The following is a 25,920-nucleotide window of genomic DNA, read 5'->3' on the forward strand; positions in this document are numbered from 1 at the left end:
TATATCGTGTCCTTCTAAAATCAAATAATCCTGATACTATTCAGACTTGATATGGCTTATGATTTTAATACTATTAGTGATGTGAAAGAACATTTTCATATTTAATTTTATAGGATTCATTATTTTTTGCTTTTAATTGATTAATTCTTGCATGAAAATAATAAACTATGATTTATATAGTGATGAATACAGTTATTATTGATTAATAATATTTATCCACTTACTATTTTGTATTTTTGAAAAAAAAAATATTGGCATTTAGTGGATATGTTTAATAAAACTAATGTGATATAATGTCATTTTTGTTTTATTTTTTCCTGTAATAAATAAAAACAGTAATATTCACTATAATAGAGTGTATGTTTTATTATTACTGGTAATGCACTCTGTTGTCCATTCTGAAACATTATCTGTGAGGAACAAATGAAAGATTATTTAATATATTCTTCTGGGACATTGCTAAGTTGTTGACACAAACAATAAATATAGTAGTAAGACACTATACTTGGAAAATGAGTCTATGTTTGGTTTTTGAATATTTCAGTGACTTCTGTAACTTTCAAACAATAAAGTAATTTAAAAATGAACCATTCTGCCTTGTATTCAGACCTGTCAAAGAATTGCAGTCCTCTTCCTTTTCTTCCATCTACTCAAAATGTGTTCCCAGCACAGCTCAGTCCCTGCTTTGGAAAAGAATTAAATGAGCAAACCTCATTAACCATCATGTGCTTTTGAGACAGACATACCCTTTTCTACCTCTGTCACAATAAATGCTTTGCTATTACATTTTCTGTGATTCCAAAGCTGCATACCCTCCAGGCAATTTAAAGTTGACTCTTAAAAGGCACATACTGTAGTTAATTAGAATGCAACACAGTAAATGAGGCAGATAAGCAGAGGAGTGGAACTACTTTAGGAAATGAGATACAATTTTGCAGTTGTATGCAAACTGTTCAAAACTCTTTTGCTTCTTCAGAATGTTTTGAAAATACTTTTTAGCTTTTGTAATGTGTCTTTATTATTGTTTTGTCTTGGTAGAGTAATATTCCCCTTTTGTATTATTAATATGTAGCCTTTGTCAGAATGCCTCAAATCTCACAGACTTACCACTGTTTGTAAGGTATAACTTCTCCCCACCTTCCCTTCTACATGTATAATCTCAGGCAATTAGGTGTAGTAAAAGAAAAGCAGGAGTTAAGTTCCAATTTAAACAATGTATTATTGATAACATTCATAAATAATAACAGTATGTAAAGTACATTTGAATATTGGCAACCATACAACCTGATAAATAGTGATGTGTAGTATCAGGCGGCACACAGACTTGTTAGTTACTTAAAATGTCTGTAGTTAAGGCATCATTGGTGGTCAGCTTTCTTCAGAATAGGCCGCATGCCTGTCTCAATATGGCTGCCAAGATGTGCTCTTCATTGTGTTGTCCTTTTCAGTTCATGGTGTGTGATGGTCTTTCATCAGTTGGTAAGAGAGGCACCTGCTACCCAAACCATGTGTTAAGGTAAAGCTTGGCAGTTGGGCAGCCTGGCTTTCCTGAGGGGGTTGACTGAGATACTCCAGCAGAGAAATATTGGCCAAACTTGTTTGAAGTACTTTCCCCCAACCCTGTCATAAAATTACAGACTCATTCCAAAAAGGGGGGAAGGGGTTCTTAACCATCAAACCATTGCTATTCTTATCAATAATGTAACACTAATATCACATTGCTTTTTCTAAGTTACAAATAAAGACATACAAAATATTTATCAACTTATATGCAAAATTTCACATCACAACAATCGTGTTACTTGAAACCAGGAAATACTTTACAAGAGTCAACCTTCATTTTTAAAAACATAGCTGTCAAAGTGACTCAAGCACAGATAACCTAAAAGAAGGTACAGAATATGGACTAAATACATTCATGAGTCAGCACAATCTTTTTTTTTAGTACATCTTTTGCAATCATATTTTTAATTTGACTTCAATAATTAAAAAGCGACAATCAATAACCATAGGAAAAAAAATAGCACTAAGAAACAATCAGCTAAGCAAAACCATACTCATCGCAACAGTCCAAAGTAGAAAAACAAAACAAAAACAGTAATACTAACTAGTTATCATTTTTCTCTTTATTTAGGAATTGAGATGATGTCACAAGTAACAAAACACATGACTAGCAGGAGGTGTCATTACCACAAACAGTATAGCAAATCATAAAATGGCAGTGGGCAGGCAGGAAACCCACTATTAACAAAATAAATCAGGAGCATACAATACACTAAAAATTTAATGTGAAATTACTAACAAATAATTTTAGGATAGTTTAATAAAATATTTTATATAGTGAAATATTTTTAAAATTAACAAAAAAACAATACTCAGGCACTAAATCTGTTTCCATTACACAGAATGAAAACAGTCTCTTCCATCACTGTTATCTACATGCTTTGATTGGCACTTTTAGTTCAGATGGTATTTTTTCTTCTTCTTAAAACTGAACTGTTAAAAAGCCAGGGCACTATTACAAATAAATCAATTTTTATTCTATACCCACAACTCATAATTCTAGGTGACAGGGTTCAAGGCAAGAATTAATGAAAAACAGGGTACAACCTTTAGGGCACACACCTACATTAATTCATGCCAGGCGTATTTAAAATTTCCACCCATCCTGTATTTCTTTGGGATGTAAAAATAAACTGGCAGTACCAGAAGAAATCTCAATCTGAAAAAACAGAGAATATGCAAACTCTACAGAGACAATAATCAAAGTTGGTGAGAACCCAGTTTTTTATGCAGGTCTGGGGCAATAAGTGTTATCAGATGCATTACAATGTTTCTTTACTATAAATATGGTATAGTTAAAAGAAAACAAAAAGCGATTTTCAGGAAAAACACAAACTGTACAAAATGCACACCCATATGTATTTATAACACCAGAATGGGGGAAAATGTAATATCAGTGATTTTGAGCATTGCATTATTATTGATACCAGATTGACTGTTTTGAATATTTGTGCAACTCCTGATCTTCTAAAACAGTCTCTAGAGTTTACTCAGAATGGTGTGAAAAACAAAAACATCCTTTTAGGAGCAGTTCTGTGCGCAGAAATGCCTTGTTGATGAGAGGCTGGAGGAGAATGGCCACACTGCTTTGAGTTAACAGAAAGTGGTGAGTAGAAAAGCCTCTCTGAATGCTCAACACAATGAACCTTGAGGCGAATGGGCTACAACAGCAAAAGACCATGGCAAGTTCAACTACTATGAGCCAGAAACAGAGTTCTAAGGCTGCAGTGGGCACAGGCTCACCATTGAAGACTGGAAAAATGTACCTTGGTCTGATGAATTTTTATTTCTACTGTGGCACACAGATAGTAGAGTCAGGATGGTGTTCCAGCAGCATGAATCCATGTAACCAACTTGCTTTGTGTTTACAGGCTATGTTGGTGGTGGTGGAGGTTAAATGATATGGGAAATGTTTTTTGGCACACTTTGGGCTCATTATTACCGATCAATCATCGCTTGAATGCAGCAGCATATTTGAGTAGTTTTGCTGACCATGTGTATCCCTTCATTACTGCAATTTGTCCATCTTCTAATGTCTACTTCCAGCATGATAATGCACAATGTCACAAAGTAAAAGTCATCTGAAACTGGTTTCATGAAAGTGACAGTAACTCCAGTGTTCTCTCTAAGAAATAAATTAGAAAAGTACCTATATTAAAAGAATAAAATAACAACCAGAATGGTTTTTATCAGAGGAAGATCATCCCCAACAAATCTTTTAGATTTTTTTGAACACTCAATCTAAAACAGTTGACCAAATCAAAGCACATCAAATTTACATAGTCTTTCAAAAAACCTTTGATACAGTCCCAAACGGAAAGGAGTAATACACTGGTGAGTCCGCATCTGGAATACTGTGTGCAGGTCTGGGGCCTCATGTATAAATGGTGCGTACAAACAAAAATGTTGTGTACGCCTGTGTTCCACACTCACATCGTGATGTATAAAAAGTAAACTTGGCGTAAAGCCAAGCACATTTTCTCGCCAACTCAATCCCTGGAGTACACAAGTTCTCTGCTCGGTTTTGCAAACTGGCAGCACCCAGCGTCAAAGCAGTGCTTTTGTTCTAGTGTGGTTTCACTTTCTTTTTTTAGATCCCTGATGCGGCTTTATCAAATACATTGAAATTAACCACATATTGTTTATTAGTTTAAGGTATCTGATTGTAATTAACCTGTAATGATAGAATGGTCCACAGAATGGCCAAACTATTCTAAATACCAAAGCTGCTTTAGCGTTGTTACTCTCAATGCACCACTCAGAGTATTTATCCCACTGTATCGGAGTGTGCAATCACAGCTCTACCTACAGCATCTGATCGGAAAGAGAATTATCAGTATACAGCATCAAGCACACATTGCCTCAGCCATGCGCACAGTCTATTGAACTGCTCTCATACAACAAACACTTAAGAACCTTTCCTGTAGGGACCTCGCGGTTCAAAAACAGTTTAATCCCAAGAACTGTAAACACACCTAATCAGTCCATCAAGTGCTCCTTGTAGAACTGTTTGTACTTATAAGTGCAATTACCTCACTGAGCCACTTTATAAAGTGCATATTTATATATTATGACAATTACTCACTCAGAACATGGAACCAACTTAGAAAGCATTTTAAGATGGGAAATCTTTTATCCGCGGCACCTCTGGAAGAGAACCACCTCTTTCAACCCTCACAAACATATCCAGTTTTTAATACCTGGAAAAGTTTTGGGATTAAAATGCTCAGAGATCTTTATATAGACAACATATTTGCATCTTTTGAACAATTACGTTCCAAATTCAACCTCCCAGCTACACATTTCTTTCACTGTCTTCAAATTAGAAATTTTGTTAAACAGAAACTGCCCGATTTTCCTCACCTCGTACCCTCCACCATGCTGGAAAAAATACTGCTCAATTTCAAGGAATTAAACACCATTTCCGCATTATATAAAATCTTATTAGAGTCCCTACCTTTCAAAGACCCAAGAGGACATTGGGAAGAAGATCTCTTAATCAATATATCAGAAAAGGAGTGGAAGGTAGCAAAGCAGAGAATTCACTCGAGTTCTATATGCGCAAAGCATAGAATTATTCAACTAAAAATTATATATCGAGCTCATCTGTCTCGCTTAAAACTGTCCAAAATGTTTCCAGGGCAAGATCCAACCTGCGAGCGCTGCAACCAAGCTCCTGCCTCACTGGGTCACATGTTCTGGGCCTGCACCAAACTAACATCATTTTGGACCAAAATTTTTAAGTGCCTCTCAGACAGCCTCAGTATCACAATCCCTCCTAACCCATTAACAGCTGTGCTTGGTGTTCTTCCAGACGGACTTGAAGTGGAGAAGGACAAGCAAACGGTGATTGCATTCACTAAACTCTTGGCACGCAGACTTATTTTGTTAAATTGGAAGAATCCTAACTCTCCTCTGATAAGTCAGTGGGAAACCGATGTTTTATATTATTTGAAATTGGAAAAATCTAATTTTCAGTTAGAGGATCTGTACAGAATTTTTTCAAAACCTGGCAGGATCTAATCAATATTATTTTAGAATAAGAGAAATAACTATTACCGCATTTATTTTCCTTCTCCATTTTTTATTTACCTATATTTATTTCTCCCTTTCTTTTCTTTATTGTTGCCTTATTAAAAAACCCTAAGGTGGGGTTTGATTTGTCTTCAATTTTTTTTTTCTTTTTGTTATAAATTGATCTATTTGTATGGAATGATTACAATAAAATTAATAAATAAAATTTAAAAAAATATATATTATGACAATATCATTTTTAAGATGAAATGCAGCAAAATATGTTTATTACATTACAGTATACTGATAAAATGTTAACATCATTTAAATAATCTATATTGTTAATAATTAAACATTTGAGCACACCGTGTCGCAGCACTAGCAACGAGCTGGCGCCCCATTCAGGGATTGTTCCTGCCTCATGCTGTATGCTTGCTGGGACTGGCGCGACACTGGATGGACAGAATAATTAAACATGTACTACAAAGATATTTCAATGTTCCTTTAAAGTTTTGAAGAATCAGCGTTCTAAGCTTACAGATGGCTTGACATCTATTACAGAGCTGATTATGTGGTGATTGGGTACTTGGAGAAAGAAAAGGAAGGACAGGAATTAGAGGTTAGTACGATTGAGAGAGACAGTACTACTGCAATAAATTATTTCATCGAAGGTCGCGCACAGCGCAGCAAGCATTTTGCGGTTTAGTTTTATATTGCCACTGATGTACACAATAATGATCAGAGATGAAGTCCTTATAAACTCCACCATGCTCACATCCTAATGCTTTCATCCACAAAGTTACCCAAATTACATCCAGCTGTGGTCTTAACCTAGGTCATTATCGTATTAAAGCAACCAGCTATCATGCTGACAGTTGGTGTCAATCCTCCCTTCAGAGGATGTCAGCACTACTATCTGAAATGCAAGTCACTGGCTCTTCTCCAAGGTCACATTTAAATTGCAAAGGGTATACCCAAGCTTCTTATTAAGGTTAAAATCTTCTGCCGGTGTCTTTGGTTTGCATCTGGGCTTGTCAATTCACAAACTGCACGTTCACCATTCCATGCATAAGACACTTCATCTCCTTTGAGCCAAATTATTACTTAGTTTGTTTATATACTATAATACTTGATCATTTGTCTTGTATCACCATCAAGATATCAGCCTAAATTGTATCATTTTATATTAATAGATGTGGATGTTCTTTTAAGCTCCATGTTATTCATTATATTATTAAAATCAATGACTAAGAATACTTAAACTAGACTGGGTATACCTACTAACAGTGAAATGCTACTGTGATGATAGTTACTTAATGTAATCCCAAATATACATTTTATGCTGTGTTAGAATAGATTTTAATTAACTCCTGATTATGTAAATCATTGGTCCTTAAAGGTAACTTATCTTCTCATACTAAGTATCAATAGGCTTAAAAATAACATGTTTAATTATGTTATCCCAATTGCTGTACCAGTTAAAACCCTAGATACTTTAACTTCATAATAATCGTACAGTATTCCCATTAATGCAAACATTCAATGAATACATGTTGCTTATGAAAAGAGTTAATTTGCCCCACTGTGCTTTCAGATAATTAGTCATTCCTCTTATACCTTCCATAACTTAATGGTTCAAATCCTCTTGGAAGGATGTTGCTGCAGAAGAGAGGAGGAAGAATTTAAGTACCTGGTTGCCAAACAAGAAAACAAACTGTGGCTAGTTAAAGTGGGATCTGGCAAAGAACAATGAACACTGCAGAGTAGTAGGGTGACAAAAATTTCCTCTCTGGTGAAAATTTAAGCAGATCTTGGGGTCCAATACCCCAAAAAAAAAGAGACAATATCCAGAAGTCTTGTTCCGAAGTGAACAGATGTCATCTACGAATCGGGACCCACAATGATCTTTTGGCGTCAACTGTCATCCTTACAGTTTAGCTGTTAGCAGCAAGGATCCTTGGTGCCTTGTGCTGGAATTTGAGTATGTTGTTCAATAGTCAGTTGGTCGATGGCCTGATCCACAACTTGATCCCCTCTTTGGTATGGCTGCTTTCTCCTCAGAGTTGGATGATTCCATTGTCTACAGACCTTTATCACAGCCCAGTCTCCGGGTTTAATTCAAATGCTGTCATCTAGGAAAAACAGCTTTTGCCTGCAGGTGTAAAGACTTAAAAATTTTCACTTAATGTTAGTCAGCATTGCAATTCTACATCGATAGCTACTTATGGTTCCCAAAATGTCTCATAAGATGTCAGATCTATTTCATTGGTGTACCCCATATCAAAATATCTCTAGCGGTAAAACAAATGGTCAGTTCAGTCCAGTCTGTGCTCATGTCTGGGGCAATTTGTTTTTAATGATCAAAATGAATTATAACGGTGATCAGCAAAATGTTCAACTATATCAAGGGAAATGTACTTAATAGTTGTCAGGCGGAGTGGTGGCTCTGAGGCTAGGGATCTGCACTGGCAATCGGAAGGTTGCCAGTTCGAATTCCGTAAAATGCCAAAAGGGACTCTGCTCTGTTGGGTCCTTGAGCAAGGTCCTGAACCTGCAATTGCTAAGCGCTTTGTGTACTGAGAAAAGTGCTATATAAATGCAAAAAATTATTATTACTTAATAATGAATCATTACAAAAATCGGTCTCATAATAATACTCAAATTATTGGCAGATATCTGAAAAATGGCTTCAAAAAGTAAAATTAAGTTACCATAACAACCTATCCCCCCTTATTGATACTTGTATCAATCATGCCATTATCAATTAAATTTAAGAGGAAATGTGGAGCATGAGGGTATCGACAATAAAAATCCTGTCACATCCCATTAACACAACAATTTAAGAAAAGCCGAATGTCAAATGAGGTTAAGAGCTGCTATACTGACTTTCAATGATTAGGTAAGGAACTCAGCAAAACAAACAGACCTCGGAGTAAAACATCTGCCTCTCCATATTAAAAGTAGCCCATAGAGGTCTTTGTGCATATAATTTAGATGCTAGTTGGACTCTATCCACAGGAGGTCTATAAAACTAAGACCACTGGGACAAGACCCAAGACAATCTGGAGGGGTTATATCTGTCATATGGACTAAGAGTGCCTTTCAGTTTGGCAAGAGGTGCTGGAAGAAATTACTGAGGATAGGGTAGTTTGGTCTGTCCATCTGAGGATGTTGCTACTGTGACACTCATTAGGTTAAGTGAAGAGAAAGTGATTATTCATTCATCTGTCCATTTGTGTAATGAAGCTGCTTCAAGTATATATTTTTTTGTTTTGTTTTTCTTTTTTAAATTTGGCATTTCATAATTGTGGCATGCTTGTATTAGCTCCAAACAAAAGCTTTGTTACATTAAGTTGTAATTAGTCAGTCAGTCAGTTTCCAACCTGCTATATCCTAACATGGGGTCACAGGGGTCTGCTGGAGCCAATCCCTGCCAGCACAGGGTGCAAGGCAGGAACAAATCACCGGGCAGGGCGCCAGCGCACCACAGAAGATGTAATTAGCATTTTTATAATAATGAAAATTGTGACCAGTGTGGTGTAAATGTGTTTGTGAAACAAAAGTGTTGTGTTTAATCCATTATCACAAAACAAAGAAAATTGTTGCATATTGATTGACATCTGAGATTGTAGACAACTTAAATAATTGCTTATCCAAGGTGTTTTCATAAAGATATATTTTTGTTTCATTATTGGAAAAAAAGACTAGGGACCTCATTTACAAAACTTTGTGTGGATTTGAACATGAAAATGTGCGCATGCCAAAAAAAACAGGGAAACACGTATGTCAAAAAAGAAAAAAAAAATCATATTTATGAAACCTAGTATACACACATGTCTATGTAAGGCACCATTTATAAATTACAATCATCTTTTTAATATGCTTATGTGAATATGCCTCGAACGCCACTCTGAAATGTCCTTATGTGAAGTGTGCTAATCAAACTTATACAGTTAGGTCCATAAATATTTGGACAGAGACAGCTTTTTTCTAATTTTGGTTCTGTACATTACCACAATGAATTTTAAATGAAACAACTCAGATGCAGTTCAAGTGCAGACTTTCAGCTTTAATTCAGTGGGGTGAACAAAACGATTGCATAAAAATGTGAGGCAACTAAAGCATTTTTTTAACACAATCCCTTCATTTCAGGGGCTCAAAAGTAATTGGACAAATTAAATAATTGGAAATAAAATGTTCATTTCTAATACTTGGTTGAAAACCCTTTGCTGGTAATGACAGCCTGAAGTCTTGAACGCGTGGACATCACCAGATGCTGGGTTTCCTCCTTTTTAATGCTCTGCCAGGCCTTTACTACAGAGGCTTTCAGTTGCTGTTTGTTTGTGGGCCTTTCTGTCTGAAGTTTAGTCTTCAACAAGTGAAATGCCTGCTCAATTGTGTTAAGATCAGGTGACTGACTTGGCCATTCAAGAATTTTCCACTTCTTTGCTTTAATAAACTCCTGGGTTGCTTTGGCTGTATGTTTTGGGTCATTGTCCATCTGTATCATGAAACGCCGCCCAATCAATTTGACTGCATTTAGCTGGATTTGAGCAGACAGTATGTCTCTGAACACCTCAGAATTCATTCGGCTACTTCTGTCCTGTGTCACATCATCAATAAACACTAGTGTCCCAGTGCCACTGGCAGCCATGCACGCCCAAGCCATCACACTGCCTCCACCGTGTTTTACACATGATGTGGTATGCTTTGGATAATGAGCTGTTCCATGCCTTCTCCATACTTTTTTCTTGCCATCATTCTAGTAGAGGTTGATCTTAGTTTCATCTGTCCAAAGAATGTTTTTCCAGAACTGTGCTGGCTTTTTTAGATGTTCTTTAGCAAAGTTCAATCTAGCCTTTCTAATCTTGAGGCTTATGAGTGGCTTGCACCTTGCAGTGCACCCTCTGTATTTACTTTCATGCAGTCTTCTCTTTATGGTAGACTTGGATATCGATACGCCTACCCCCTGGAGAGTGTTGTTCACTTGGTTGGCTGTTGTGATGGGGTTTCTCTTCACCATGGAAATGATTCTGCGATCATCCACCACTGTTGTCCTCCGTGAACGTCCAGGTCTTTTTGCATTGCTGAGTTCACCAGTGCTTGCTTTCTTTCTCAGGATGTACCAAACTGTAGATTTTGCCACTCATAATATTGTAGCAATTTCTCAGATGGGTTTTTTCTGTTTTCGCAGCTTCTTTCACCTGCATGGAGAGCTCCTTTGACCTCATGTTGTCTGTTCACAGCAAAATCTTCCACATGCAGGCACCACACCTCAAATCAACTCCAGGCCTTTTATCTGCTTAATTGATAATGACATAACGACGGACTTGCCCACACCTGCCCATGGAATAGCCTTTGAGTCAATTGTCCAGTTACTTTTGAGCCCCTGAAATGAAGGGATTGTGTTAAAAAAAATGCTTTAGTTGTCTCACATTTTTTATGCAATCGTTTTGTTCACCCCACTGAATTAAAGCTGAAAGTCTGCACTTCAACTGCATCTGAGTTGTTTCATTTAAAATTCATTGTCGTAATGTACAGAACCAAAATTAGAAAAAAGTTGCCTCTGTCCAAATTTTTATGGACCTAACTGTATATACTGTATACAAACACAATGCCACAGAACTTAATTGGCTGGTAGAGCAGCTCCCTCCTGACATGTTGAGACACTGTTACATGCATTCAAGAGTGTATGGCTGTGCTCCGCAACTGAGAGCAAAAGATCATGCGCTGCATTATAGCTCTTCTCCTCTGTGCTCTGGGGGTCCGGAAAATTCATAAGTTGCCTGAATGGACAACTTCTATTTCCTAGGTCATGTAATAACATGATTGCTGTTACAATGAATAATACAGGATATTGAAAAATGAAGGATTTGGCCAGTTACCTTACCACATGCCAGTCACCATGTACAGAGCAATCACGTCTGTCAGAACTACCAGTACTTTGCCTCAGAATAAATGAATCACAGGCTAACCCAGGACATTGAGACAAGAGGTTTGCTAGTCATATCATGCCATCACAGATAACATGTGCATTAATGTAATGTAATTACTTACAGTTAACAAAAGCAGTTTCATTCTCGCTAGGTGCGCTTACTGCAATATTGGTGCAATCAATTGCTCTGATTATGTTAGGAAAACCAGACACTGTTGCAAATTGTCTTTTCATGTTGGCAAATACTTGTTATATTTTATATATGTACACTCATATCAGGTTGGTTAAAGATGTACAGCACAGTAGGCATCCATCCATCCATCCATTTTCCAACCCGCTGAATCCGAACACAGGGTCACGGGGGTCTGCTGGAGCCAATCCCAGCCAACACAGGGCACAAGGCAGGAAACAATCCTGGGCAGGGTGCCAACCCACCGCAGACAGTAGGCATGATGGTATGAAAATTGGCAGAGAAACTGTTGCCCTGTTGGCAAGTTTCCTGAGAAGTGACAATACATAATGTTGTGGAAAAAAACTTTCTTCTGCTTTCAAAGAAGTCATTCACTTGCTTTATACGTTTCTACTACCATTACCTCATGTAATACATCACATTATCTGACTCTTAATATGCATAGCTCAATTATTTCCTCCAATCATCTAGTTCCCCAATATTTTCAAACTCCTGTAGACACTCCCATTTACCTGAATGCTGCCTCGTTGAAAGGGGAGTTCTGTGGACTTTTTTATTGAGTTAGTGCTGTTTCTAACTGTCCTAAAAAGGGAGCGAAAATAGAGTCTATACATCATAGTCATCTTTTTTGAGGTGTAATATGTTTGTCATGTCAATGTACATTATAATAAATGGCTCAGTGACATTAATTATTAAGCATACAAGTTGTTATTTAGTTGGTTTATCTGTATTTCTCTGCTTGATTGAGAGTGTCATCATTTTTCAGTTTCTCCGAAATATTGAACACCCATGGGTCAGAGTTACCAAAAATATATCAAGTTTAATATTTTAAATCCTGATGTTTGTTGAAGTTGTAAATGCACATTTCAAGCCTCTTTTTGTGTGACCGCAAGGTTTATAAATGAAGCCGCTGTGTACTTTGACCTCCTTTTAGTGAAAGCTAAAACTATAAAGCTAATTTGATAATGGTCCTTATGCTTTTCTTATTCTTTCTTTCTTTCTTTCTTTCTTTCTTTCTTTCTTTCTTTCTTTCTTTCTTTCTTTCTTTCTTTCTTTCTTTCTTTCTTTCTTTCTTTCTTTCTTTCTTTCACTATAGTTGGGCTTTTTTTAAATTTTCTACAAATTTAGTAAAACAAAAAATACCTATACCACTCATATGTTTAACTAGAAAAAGTAACTGTTAGATTTATTTATAAGTACCAGACTACACTGTAGTGGAGACACAGGAATAGACTGATGATAAGACAATAGAGAAAGAGAAATAATTTTTGTCAAAAGCAAAGAGAAAGTCACACAGAATAAAAAGTATACTTTGTCATTGTATTTTTTTATTTCCAAATAATATTAGGAACTTTTTTTCTTGGGCATTATGTGGTACATGCTTTAGTTGACAATTAAAAAACATAAATGAAAGTGGAATTTGAACCTACATTTATTCATTTTACTTAACACTTTATGTTTAGAAATATATTTATTATAATAAACTAGCCAACCCGCGGCGTAGCATACGCCGCATAATTATGTATTGATGGGTGAACACTTCCTGAACGACACAGTTGTCCAAACAGAAGTGAAAATAAAATCGAGCGTGGTGAATTTTTTAACTGCATTCTCTGCCTTGTAGCGCAGTGGTAGTGTTGCTGCTTTACAGTAAGGAGACTGTGGAAGATTTTAGGTTCACTTCCCGGTTCCTCCCTGTGTGGATAGCGCTTTGAATACTGAAAACACCGGTATATCAATGTAATGAAGTATTAATATTCTTATATTATCCGCGACAAACAAACTGTTTTACATGGTGCATACCAACCCACGGCATAGTATACACCACATAATCACGCCGCTTTTTAAATATTTTGTAAGCAGAGGGAAAAAAATGAACATTTGCAAAATCCGTAACGCTGCGTTCAGTAAGTACAATGCACACGCGTTTAATTTGTCAGCAATATTTTGCCAGCCGTCTTTTCAGGTTTGGGCTGCTTTTTCAGTGTTACTGCTTGTGCATATTAAATCTTGCACAAAAAATGCGCCCGTTCTTTCATCATTTTGTTGCAGCCTATCAAAGACTTGCTGCCCCCAACTCCTCACCTGAGTCGCTGTCGTCTGTGCACCACTGAGCCACGTTGTCCTTTCATTGTTGTTTGCGGTTCCAGCTGCTTTTCTATATATAATCCAAGTCACCCGACCATGGTAGTAGGAGGGGGGTGGGGTGCGTACACAGGGCAGGGACGTATTCAGAGGGAGCGTATGACCCGCACTCAGTGGGTATTCCTCGTTCGTGGGGAACAATTGCAAGCCCCGGTGCCCATTACGAATTGGGTTTAACGGCTTACTCACGCCTGTCGTCGCCGGGTAGACAGACGTTGATCCATTCAGTGTAGCACGCGTGTAGTACCGGACATCACATACCTGTTAATGCTCAATCTCACGTGGCTGAAAGCCACTTGTCCCTCTAAGAAGTTGGATGCCTTCCGCTTGGCGATCGCGTAACTATTAAGCAGGAGGGAGTCTCATTCGTTTTCAGAATTAACCAGACTAACCAGACTTATGGCCATGCAACACCATGCACAGAATCGAGAAAGAGCTATGAATCTGTCAATCCTCTCTGTGTCCGGGCAGGGTGAGGTTTCCCGTGCTGAGTCAAATTAAGCAAGATTTGTGTGTGGCGAGTTGTTGCGTCCGGGCACATAAGCAGGCACTGTGAATGCCTTAAAAGCGTGGGTGGACGCGTGCTGGGGAATAATGAGTATCTATATATCTTCTTAGATATAGACAGTGTCTGATAGTTGTGATGGTTTTACACTCCATTACATTGCGGTGAATGCTGGTAACAGTCAGGCGGGCAGGCGTATTAGAGTTGGTGCTCTTAGAGTTGGTGGGCATGTCTCTCTAGCGGTTCGAGTTCTTGGGCGGTGCTCTGTCGTTTGTATCCCACGGTCGGACGACTTGGTGGATTATATATGGAAATGCAGCTGAAACCAAAAAGAATAATGAAAAGTCAACGTGGCTCAGTGGTGCATGTGTACTGTAGCAGAGACGAAAGTGAGTTGTTTCGTCAGGGCACATGAGCAGGCACCGTGAATGCCTTGAGAGCGTGGGTAGACGCGTGCTCAAGTTGGTGGGCTGGGCTTTGTGAGTTGACTGCTTTCAAAGCGGTGCGTGCTTTCATGGGTGTCTTGCTTGCTCTGGCGGCGGCGTAGTGAATTATATATATTGATACACAGCCTGTTTTTAGATGGTCCTGCCATGTCCACCCTTGTTCTCGAAGCATACACACTGCCTGGTCATGGGCGGGGAAATGTCTTCCGTGTTCCTGCAGGACCATGTAAGAAGACACATGCTTGTCACAGATGCGAATTGCTGTATGTAGCGTGTAAAACAGTTTGCGATGGTGCACGCGGTCGTGCGTAGTAACTGAAAAGTCAACGTGGCTCAGAGGTCCATGTGTACTGTTGCACAGACAAACATAAATGACGCCGTTTTTTCCGAGGCGTTGCGTCCGAGTTGGTGGGCGTGGCTCTGTGAGTTGTCGTCGTATCCAATGGTCTTAGAGTTGGTGGGCGTGGCTCCTTCCTACTTGTCGGCGGCTTAGTGAATCCACGCCCCTTTCTTGCTTTGCTCTGCGTGCTTTCATGGGTGTCTTGCCCGCTTTGGCGGCGGCTTAGTGAATTATATATATAGATATTGTATCTACTGCATAGTTTATTGGTCATTTCTTCAGCTTGTAGAAGCTTTACCTTTAAAATTGTCAAAATACACTGTACCTGAAGTAACATACAATATTTTATTTTAGGACTTTCGACTGTAATAGTACTGATTGGAACCACTGGCAATGGAAAGAGTGCCACAGGAAACACAATACTGGGAAAACAAGCATTCATATCCGAAGTTAGCCCCTTTCCTGTGACGAAAAAAATTGAGCTTGCAAAGGGTTGTGTGGCAGGAAAACATTTTACTGTTCTAGATACTCCAGATCTATTACAGATACCAAATGCTCTCTGTGAAATCAAAGAGAAGATTGCTGAACTGTCACTTTCAGGACCTCAAGTTTATCTTCTAGTCATTAGGTTGGGGTGCTTTACAGAAAATGAAAAAAAAAATGCTGAGAAAATACAGGAAATGCTTGGAACTGAAGCTCTTGAAAATGCAATTGTTCTCTTTACCTTTGGAGACAGGCTGGAAGGCAAAACCATTAAAGAATTAATTGAAAGTAACGTAGAACTCGAAAAACTTTTGGAACAGTGTGGAAAAAGGTTTCACATATTCAACAATATGAATATGCATGATGACACACAAGTCAAAAAATTAATAATAAGCATTGAGAAAATGCAGATGGTGAAAGATGTAACAGTGAATACAATAAAATCAAATGTTAAATCCTTGCCCAGTCAGATGTCACAACTAAATGAAAATAATCAAAATCTAAATAAAGGCACAAGTGAAATAAAAATAATTCAGACCGATTCAGATTTACACACTACATATTCGTCTCAGGATTCCACAATACGAATAGTACTTATTGGTAATACTGGAACTGGAAAAAGTGCATCAGGGAACACAATTTTGGGAAAGAAGGAGTTTTTATCTGAAGTCAGCCCACGCCCAGTAACACAGGTATGTCAAAGTGCAGTAGGTAATGTGGCTGGGAAGCATGTTGTTGTGGTCGACACTCCTGATTTACTGGACACTGATCTCTCCGTGAATGAGGTTAAAAAGAGGTGTGGTGAACTTTTTTCTTGTGAAGTTCATGTTTGCCTTCTAGTTATTCAGCTAGGGCGCTTTACGGAGGAGGAGAGGAATGCTATTGAGAGAATACAAGATATCTTTGGAGTTCAAGCCTTAAAGAAAATTTTGGTTCTCTTCAGTTTTGGGGAAAGGCTGAAGGACAAGACAGTGGAGGAGTTTCTACAGACAAATAAGGACCTTCAACGGCTCATAAAGCAATGTGGGGAAAGGTATCATGTGTTCAATAACCTTGACAATCATGATAAACAGGTCAAAGAACTATTTGTGAAGCTAGACAAAATGCTGACTCTGAACGAAATGGGAACTGGCAAACAAAACACTGCTTTACAAGTATCATGCCAACAAGAATTAAATCAAGAAAACCAAGCAGAAGGTGACAAAATATTGAACAAAAGGTTATCAGAACAAGAATTTCCAGTGACAACTCAGCCTTCTACAATTCAGATAGTACTTATTGGACGTGCAGGCACTGGAAAGAGTACCTCAGGAAATGTAATCATGGGAAGAGAAGTATTTTTGTCTGAAGTCAATCCGTGTTGGGTAACGCAAGATGTACAACAAGTTGAGGGGAATGTGTCAGGAAGACATATTATTGTGGTGGATACTCCAGATTTATTACATTTAGAGAGGTCTTTCACCAAAATCCAACAAAAGTGCACTGCACTTTCAGCTCTGGGATCTCGTGCTTACCTTCTAGTCATTCAGTTGGATTGCTTTACACAGGAGGAGATGAAAGCTGCTGAGAAAATACAGGAGATATTTGGAGCTGCTGCTTTGGATAATACTATTGTTCTATTCACCTTTGGAGACAGGCCGAATGACAAGACAATTGAAGAGTTTATAAAAACCAACAAGGGGCTCCAGCAGCTTGTTGAAAAGTGTGGCAACAGGTACCATGTCTTTAACAATCTCAATATGCATGATCACACTCAAGTCGAACATCTAATGTCAAAGATTGAAAAATGTCTATCTGTGAAAGCAGATATGTGCACAAAAGATCCAAAGCCTGCAGCTGTACCCATACTTAGTCAAAAAACAGAATTATGTGAAAAACAAAAAGAGCAAGTTGAAGAAGGAGGTGAAACTAAAATAACTGCAGACGATTCAGTGACAAGCGTTACACATTTTCTTCAAGAACCCGCAATAAGGATAGTCCTGATTGGGAATACTGGAACTGGAAAGAGTGCATCAGGGAACACAATTTTGGGAAAGAAGGAGTTTTTATCTGAAGTCAGTCCACGCCCAGTAACACAGGTATGTCAAAGTGCAGTAGGTAATGTGGCTGGGAAGCATGTTGTTGTGGTCGACACTCCTGATTTACTGGACACTGATCTCTCCGTGAATGAGGTTAAAAAGAGGTGTGGTGAACTTTTTTCTTGTGAAGTTCATGTTTACCTTCTAGTTATTCAGCTAGGGCGCTTTACGGAGGAGGAGAGGAATGCTATTGAGAGAATACAAGATATCTTTGGAGTTCAAGCCTTAAAGAAAATTTTGGTTCTCTTCAGTTTTGGGGAAAGGCTGAAGGACAAGAAAGTGGAGGAGTTTCTACAGACAAATAAGGACCTTCAACGGCTCATAAAGCAATGTGGGGAAAGGTATCATGTGTTCAATAACCTTGACAATCATGATAAACAGGTCAAAGAACTATTTGTGAAGCTAGACAAAATGCTGACTCCGAATGAAATGGGAACTGGCAAACAAAACACTGCTTTACAAGTATCATGCCAACAAGAATTAAATCAAGAAAACCAAGCAGAAGGTGACAAAATATTGAACAAAAGGTTATCAGAACAAGCATTTCCAGTGACAACTCAGCCTTCTACAATTCAGATAGTACTTATTGGACATGCAGGCACTGGAAAGAGTACCTCAGGAAATGTAATCATGGGAAGAGAAGTATTTTTGTCTGAAGTCAATCCATGTTGGGTAACACAAGATGTACAACAAGTTGAGGGGAATGTGTCAGGAAGACATATTATTGTGGTGGATACTCCAGATTTATTACATTTAGAGAGGTCTTTCACCAAAATCCAACAAAAGTGCAATGCACTTTCAGCTCTGGGATCTCGTGCTTACCTTCTAGTCATTCAGTTGGATTGCTTTACACAGGAGGAGATGAAAGCTGCTGAGAAAATACAGGAGATATTTGGAGCTGAGTCTTTGGATAATACTATTGTTCTATTCACCTTTGGAGACAGGCTGAATGACAAGACAATTGAAGAGTTTATAAAAACCAACAAGGGGCTCCAGCAGCTTGTTGAAAAGTGTGGCAACAGGTACCATGTCTTTAACAATCTCAATATACATGATCACACTCAAGTCGAACATCTAATGTCAAAGATTGAAAAATGTCTATCTGTGAAAGCAGATATGTGCACAAAAGATCCAAAGCCTGCAGCTGTACCCATACTTAGTCAAAAACCAGAATTATGTGAAAAACAAAAAGAGCAAGTTGAAGAAGGAGGTGAAACTAAAATAATTGCAGACGATTCAGTGACAAGCGTTACACATTTTCATCAAGAACCCGCAATAAGGATAGTCCTGATTGGGAATACTGGAACTGGAAAGAGTGCATCAGGGAACACAATTTTGGGAAAGAAGGAGTTTTTATCTGAAGTCAGCCCACGCCCAGTAACACAGGTATGTCAAAGTGCAGTAGGTAATGTGGCTGGGAAGCATGTTGTTGTGGTCGACACTCCTGATTTACTGGACACTGATCTCTCCGTGAATGAGGTTAAAAAGAGGTGTGGTGAACTTTTTTCTTGTGAAGTTCATGTTTACCTTCTAGTTATTCAGCTAGGGCGCTTTACGGAGGAGGAGAGGAATGCTATTGAGAGAATACAAGATATCTTTGGAGTTCAAGCCTTAAAGAAAATTTTGGTTCTCTTCAGTTTTGGGGAAAGGCTGAAGGACAAGAAAGTGGAGGAGTTTCTACAGACAAATAAGGACCTTCAACGGCTCATAAAGCAATGTGGGGAAAGGTATCATGTGTTCAATAACCTTGACAATCATGATAAACAGGTCAAAGAACTATTTGTGAAGCTAGACAAAATGCTGACTCCGAATGAAATGGGAACTGGCAAACAAAACACTGCTTTACAAGTATCATGCCAACAAGAATTAAATCAAGAAAACCAAGCAGAAGGTGACAAAATATTGAACAAAAGGTTATCAGAACAAGCATTTCCAGTGACAACTCAGCCTTCTACAATTCAGATAGTACTTATTGGACATGCAGGCACTGGAAAGAGTACCTCAGGAAATGTAATCATGGGAAGAGAAGTATTTTTGTCTGAAGTCAATCCATGTTGGGTAACGCAAGATGTACAACAAGTTGAGGGGAATGTGTCAGGAAGACATATTATTGTGGTGGATACTCCAGATTTATTACATTTAGAGAGGTCTTTCACCAAAATCCAACAAAAGTGCAATGCACTTTCAGCTCTGGGATCTCGTGCTTACCTTCTAGTCATTCAGTTGGATTGCTTTACACAGGAGGAGATGAAAGCTGCTGAGAAAATACAGGAGATATTTGGAGCTGATGCTTTGGATAATACTATTGTTCTATTCACCTTTGGAGACAGGCTGAAAGACAAGACAATTGAAGAGTTTATAAAAACCAACAAGGGGCTCCAGCAGCTTGTTGAAAAGTGTGGCAACAGGTACCATGTCTTTAACAATCTCAATATGCATGATCACACTCAAGTCGAACATCTAATGTCAAAGATTGAAAAATGTCTATCTGTGAAAGCAGATATGTGCACAAAAGATCCAAAGCCTGCAGCTGTACCCATACTTAGTCAAAAACCAGAATTATGTGAAAAACAAAAAGAGCAAGTTGAAGAAGGAGGTGAAACTAAAATAACTGCAGACGATTCAGTGACAAGCGTTACACATTTTCTTCAAGAACCCAAAATAAGGATAGTCCTGATTGGGAATACTGGAACTGGAAAGAGTGCATCAGGGAACACAATTTTGGGAAAGAAGGAGTTTTTATCTGAAGTCAGTCCACGCCCAGTAACACAGGTATGTCAAAGTGCAGTAGGTAATGTGGCTGGGAAGCATGTTGTTGTGGTCGACACTCCTGATTTACTGGACACTGATCTCTCCGTGAATGAGGTTAAAAAGAGATGCGGTGAACTTTTTTCTTGTGAAGTTCATGTTTACCTTCTAGTTATTCAGGTGGGACGCTTTACAGAGGAAGAGAGTAAGGCTGTTGAGAGAATACAAGATATCTTTGGAGTTCAAGCCTTAAAGAAGATAATGGTTCTCTTCAGTTTTGGGGAAAGGCTGAAGGGCAAGAAAGTGGAGGAGTTTCTACAGACAAATAAGGACCTTCAATGGCTCATAAAGCAATGTGGGGAAAGGTATCATGTGTTCAATAACCTTGACAATCATGATAAACAGGTCAAAGAACTATTTGTGAAGCTAGACAAAATGCTGACTCCGAATGAAATGGGAACTGGCAAACAAAACACTGCTTTACAAGTATCATGCCGACAAGAATTAAATCAAGAAAACCAAGCAGAAGGTGACAAAATGTTGAACAAAAGGTTATCAGAACAAGCATTTCCAGTGACAACTCAGCCTTCTACAATTCAGATAGTACTTATTGGACATGCAGGCACTGGAAAGAGTACCTCAGGAAATGTAATCATGGGAAGAGAAGTATTTTTGTCTGAAGTCAATCCATGTTGGGTAACGCAAGATGTACAACAAGTTGAGGGGAATGTGTCAGGAAGACATATTATTGTGGTGGATACTCCAGATTTATTACATTTAGAGAGGTCTTTCACCAAAATCCAACAAAAGTGCAATGCACTTTCAGCTCTGGGATCTCGTGCTTACCTTCTAGTCATTCAGTTGGATTGCTTTACACAGGAGGAGATGAAAGCTGCTGAGAAAATACAGGAGATATTTGGAGCTGATGCTTTGGATAATACTATTGTTCTATTCACCTTTGGAGACAGGCTGAAAGACAAGACAATTGAAGAGTTTATAAAAACCAACAAGGGGCTCCAGCAGCTTGTTGAAAAGTGTGGCAACAGGTACCATGTCTTTAACAATCTCAATATGCATGATCACACTCAAGTCGAACATCTAATGTCAAAGATTGAAAAATGTCTATCTGTGAAAGCAGATATGTGCACAAAAGATCCAAAGCCTGCAGCTGTACCCATACTTAGTCAAAAACCAGAATTATGTGAAAAACAAAAAGAGCAAGTTGAAGAAGGAGGTGAAACTAAAATAACTGCAGACGATTCAGTGACAAGCGTTACACATTTTCTTCAAGAACCCGCAATAAGGATAGTACTGATTGGGAATACTGGAACTGGAAAGAGTGCATCAGGGAACACAATTTTGGGAAGGAACGAATTTTTATCTGAAGTCAGCCCACGCCCAGTAACACAGGTATGTCAAAGTGCAGTAGGTAATGTGGCTGGGAAGCATGTTGCTGTGGTCGACACTCCTGATTTACTGGACACTGATCTCTCCGTGAATGAGGTTAAAAAGAGATACGGTGAACTTTTTTCTTGTGAAGTTCATGTTTACCTTCTAGTTATTCAGCTAGGGCGCTTTACGGAGGAGGAGAGGAACGCTATTGAAAGAATACAAGATATCTTTGGAGTTCAAGCCTTAAAGAAAATTTTGGTTCTCTTCAGTTTTGGGGAAAGGCTGAAGGACAAGAAAGTGGAGGAGTTTCTACAGACAAATAAGGACCTTCAACGGCTCATAAAGCAATGTGGGGAAAGGTATCATGTGTTTAAAAACCTCCAGAATCATGATGACAAGCAGGTTAAAGAACTTTTCATGAAGATAGATAAAACATTGACTATGAATAAACAGGTAGCTGGTAAACAAAAGACTGATTTGCAGATATCTCAATTAGGATTAAATGAACAATATCAAGCAGTAGAAAGGGAAATTTCAATTCAAAGACTACCAATTAAAACTTTTCTAGTGTCTCCATCACAACCTTCCACAATCCATATAGTATTGATCGGAAGCACAAGGAATGGAAAGAGTGCCTCAGGAAACACAATCATGGGAAGGAAAGTGTTCTTATCAGCACATGAAATCAGCACATGTCCAGTGACACAAAAGTTTCAAAAGGCTGAGGGTAATGTGGCAGGAAGACATACCATTGTGGTTGATACCCCAGATTTATTAGATTCAGAGGGCCCTTTAACTGAAAGCTTTGGATTTTTGGCTCCTGAACCTTGTGTATACCTTCTTGTCATGAAGTTAGGTCGCTTTACACAGAATGACATTAAAGCTGCAGAAAAAGTACAAGATATATTTGGAGCTGATTCTCTGAAGAATACTATTGTCCTTTTCACCTTTGGAGACAGGCTGAAAGGCAGGAGAGTTGAAGATGTTCTGGGAAGTAACAAGAACCTCAGATTGTTTGTGGAAAAGTGTGGAAACAGGTACCATGTCTTCAACAATCTCATTTTTCATGATAACACACAAGTCAAACAACTTCTGCAGAAAATTGAGTATATTCTTGTAGTGCAAAATGGAGAACATAAATCAGACTTAATTATTTCACCAGGTCAAGAAGCACATGAAATCTCAAAAAATGTGGAGAAAAAACAAGGAAGTAAAGATATGACCAACAGAAAAGAGCAACCTGTTCTTGTTGAGGGAAGATATACATTTTCCTCTAAGGATCCTACAATACAGATTGTTTTGATTGGGAATATTGGTAATGGCAAGAGTGCTTCGGGAAATACAATCCTTGGAAAAGATGTGTTCTTATCTGAGGTCAGCTCAAGCTCAGTAACACAGAAATGTCAAAGCAAAGCAGGAAATGTAGCTGGAAGACATGTTATTGTGATCGATACTCCAGCTTTATTAGATTCAAAATATTCTTTCACTGAAGTGAAACGCATGTGTGAGGAGCTCCCCTATCCTTCCATTAATGTGTACCTTCTAGTTATTCAGCTGGGTCACATTACAGAAGCTGAGAAGAGAGCACCTTTAACAATACAAAAAATATTTGGAGGTCAAGCTCTGAAGACAACTATGGTTCTCTTTACTTTTGGAGAGAAACTGAAGGGTAAAACAATTGAAAATTTCTTACAAGAAAACAAAGATGTCCACAAGATTGTAAAGGACTGTGGAGGAAGTTATCACGTCTTTGATAATCTCAATCAATTTCATCAGACGCAAGTTCCAGAATTACTGAAAAAAATACAAAAAATGGAAGCATCTGTTCATCAAACCCCCATACCAAGTGACATTGTGACAGTCAGACCAAGAGCAAATAATATGTTTCAGCTTTTGTGGGAAAGTGTTTGGCACTGAAATGCTTAAATATTAAAAAATAGCCTTTTATTATTTACAGTACTTTATTCTACTCACTTGTTCTTATTAAAATTTGTATTTGCGGTTATTTTAATAATGATATGTCTATTTTAAGAATACTTCATAAAACAATTAAGTAGAATCAACACATTTTTATAGACATCATTTATATTGTGCCTTTCCTGAAGTCAACACAACTTGTACCTTTGTGTGGTGTTTGGGTCTGTGAGACCATTTTCATTGTCTATTAAAAAAAAAAAAGAAAGATGCGACAAATTCTGTTTTCCATGTGAGCTCTTATGTTTGTATCTTATTTTCTTTGAAAAACATGTTAAGGGAACAAATTTTATTAATAAATACTGTGAGATTCCACCCAATAAATTAACATTACATTACTGGTGTTCAGGTCGCTAGACCCAGGAGCAATGCAGATGTGTCAACTGTCTATAAAGCAATAGCTTCAGAGACAATAACACCCCTGCGGTGGGTTGGCGCCCTGCCCAGGATTGGTTCCCTGCCTTGTGCCCTGTGTTGGCTGGGATTGGCTCCAGCAGACCCCCGTGACCCTGTGTTCGGATTCAGCGGGTTGGAACATGGATGGATGGATGGACAATAACACCCCTTTAAAAGCAATGTTTCCCAATACCCAAAACCTAATCCCATCAGTTCAATCATTCTAATTTCTTTTCAAAATAGAATTTTGGAGGGATACATTAAATAAATAGCTCTTCATATGTGGCTTCTTTCTAAAAAACAACCAGTATGTTAAAAAAAAAAAACACTGTTCAGATGCCCTTTGAAATCATTTTAGAAGAGAGAAAAGCTGACATGAAAGGAGTGTCCAATTTGGAAGTTGAAGAAATGTCAGGCAGTGCGTTACATCTAAATGTAAAAAAACATGGAATCAAGATCTGGTCTGTAACACCCATTTACATACTGGAAAGTCTGACGGAGGAACCCCTGACAAAAACCAAGGGATACAGGTTGTGCTGGATATGTGACACAGGGACTCCATTTTCACAAAATCATATGTGACAATTTTGTACTTTTATATATGACAATGTTTGTACTTCACACAATGGAACTGAACTTTCTGAAGAGAAACCTGGCAGTGGTATGAACAATAAGGAAAACAAAACAGAGTTCCCACCTCAGCTGATGAGTACAAACAACAGGCCTATGAATTTAAGTAAGTTCCATTCTATTTAAACCTGGCAGGATCTAATCAATAAAATTTTAGAATAAGCATTTACAGTATATTGGGGGAAAGGATTCTACTCTTAAAGTTTTACTCTGTCTTTTGGCCTTCCTGTCTTTCTCTTAAGTCTGACTTGATTGTATTGAATGTCAATTGTTTCTTGTAAAATGAAAATAAAAGAAGCTTGTATTCACTACTGACACATCCCTGGTGTCTTACATCCTAAGAAAAGGAAAAAAAAGTGGTACTCATGACCATGCTGCATAGGGACCAGAAAATATGTGGCATTTAGCTTCATAAACCAGAAATCATTATGTATTGCAATGCTACAACAGGAAGAGTAAATAATTTGGACAAGTTGGTGAGTGGCTACAACTGCAAAAGAAGAACCCTATGCTGGTTACTTGTAATTTTATTTAATATTTTGGATGTCTCCTCTTACAATGCATTTCTTATCTTTTTGGCAACCCCAGAAACAACCACAAAGACACAATTCCCCTTGTTCAAAGGAAAGCTTTATTACAATAATAATAATTCTTTCTCCATAATCACACAAGCCGATTTCTTTCTTTCTTTCTTTCTTTCTTTCTTTCTTTCTTTCGTCCTCCACAGGTGAGCTTTGTCCATCCTCCATACCCAACTCACCAAGCTGAAGTGGAGCAGATTCCTTTATACCAGACCCGGGAATTCTTCAGGTACTACCACAGGGCACCTAAGAAGCACTTCTGGGCCAGTTGGAACCTCTCCATAACAGGAGAGCCTAACCCCAAGCAGCTCTCACGAGTGGCACCAGAGGATCCCTGCAGGCTTTCCTTTGATACTTTAATTTCCATGAAGCACTGCGGATGCCCAACCAAGAGTCAAACCAGAGGGATATGGCCTCCCAGTGTACTGATGGAACCTATGGCCCTGGAAAGATAAAGGTGCCCGGTCTTGATACCCATCTATTGTTTTCTTCCTGGCCAG

At 38.3% G+C, this 25,920-nt stretch overlaps 2 protein-coding genes across 2 annotated transcripts; both read left to right on the forward strand.

The window, feature by feature from the left end:
* Nucleotides 1–8,260: 8,260 nt before the first annotated feature.
* On the forward strand, nucleotides 8,261–16,618 carry LOC114663057 (GTPase IMAP family member 2). Its single transcript, XM_051934923.1, has 4 exons — nucleotides 8,261–8,273; nucleotides 15,493–16,043; nucleotides 16,194–16,313; nucleotides 16,565–16,618. The coding sequence occupies exons 1-4, from the start codon at nucleotides 8,261–8,263 to the stop codon at nucleotides 16,616–16,618; spliced, it is 738 nt and encodes a 245-aa protein (XP_051790883.1).
* A 35-nt stretch (nucleotides 16,619–16,653) lies between these two features.
* LOC127529863 (uncharacterized) lies at nucleotides 16,654–24,131 on the forward strand. Its single transcript, XM_051934924.1, has 2 exons — nucleotides 16,654–19,590; nucleotides 20,977–24,131. The coding sequence occupies exons 1-2, from the start codon at nucleotides 16,725–16,727 to the stop codon at nucleotides 23,754–23,756; spliced, it is 5,646 nt and encodes a 1,881-aa protein (XP_051790884.1). The 5' UTR covers nucleotides 16,654–16,724; the 3' UTR covers nucleotides 23,757–24,131.
* Nucleotides 24,132–25,920: the final 1,789 nt, after the last annotated feature.

This window comes from Erpetoichthys calabaricus, chromosome 12 (assembly GCF_900747795.2).
Source record: "Erpetoichthys calabaricus chromosome 12, fErpCal1.3, whole genome shotgun sequence".
Taxonomy (NCBI): Eukaryota; Metazoa; Chordata; class Cladistia; order Polypteriformes; family Polypteridae; genus Erpetoichthys; species Erpetoichthys calabaricus.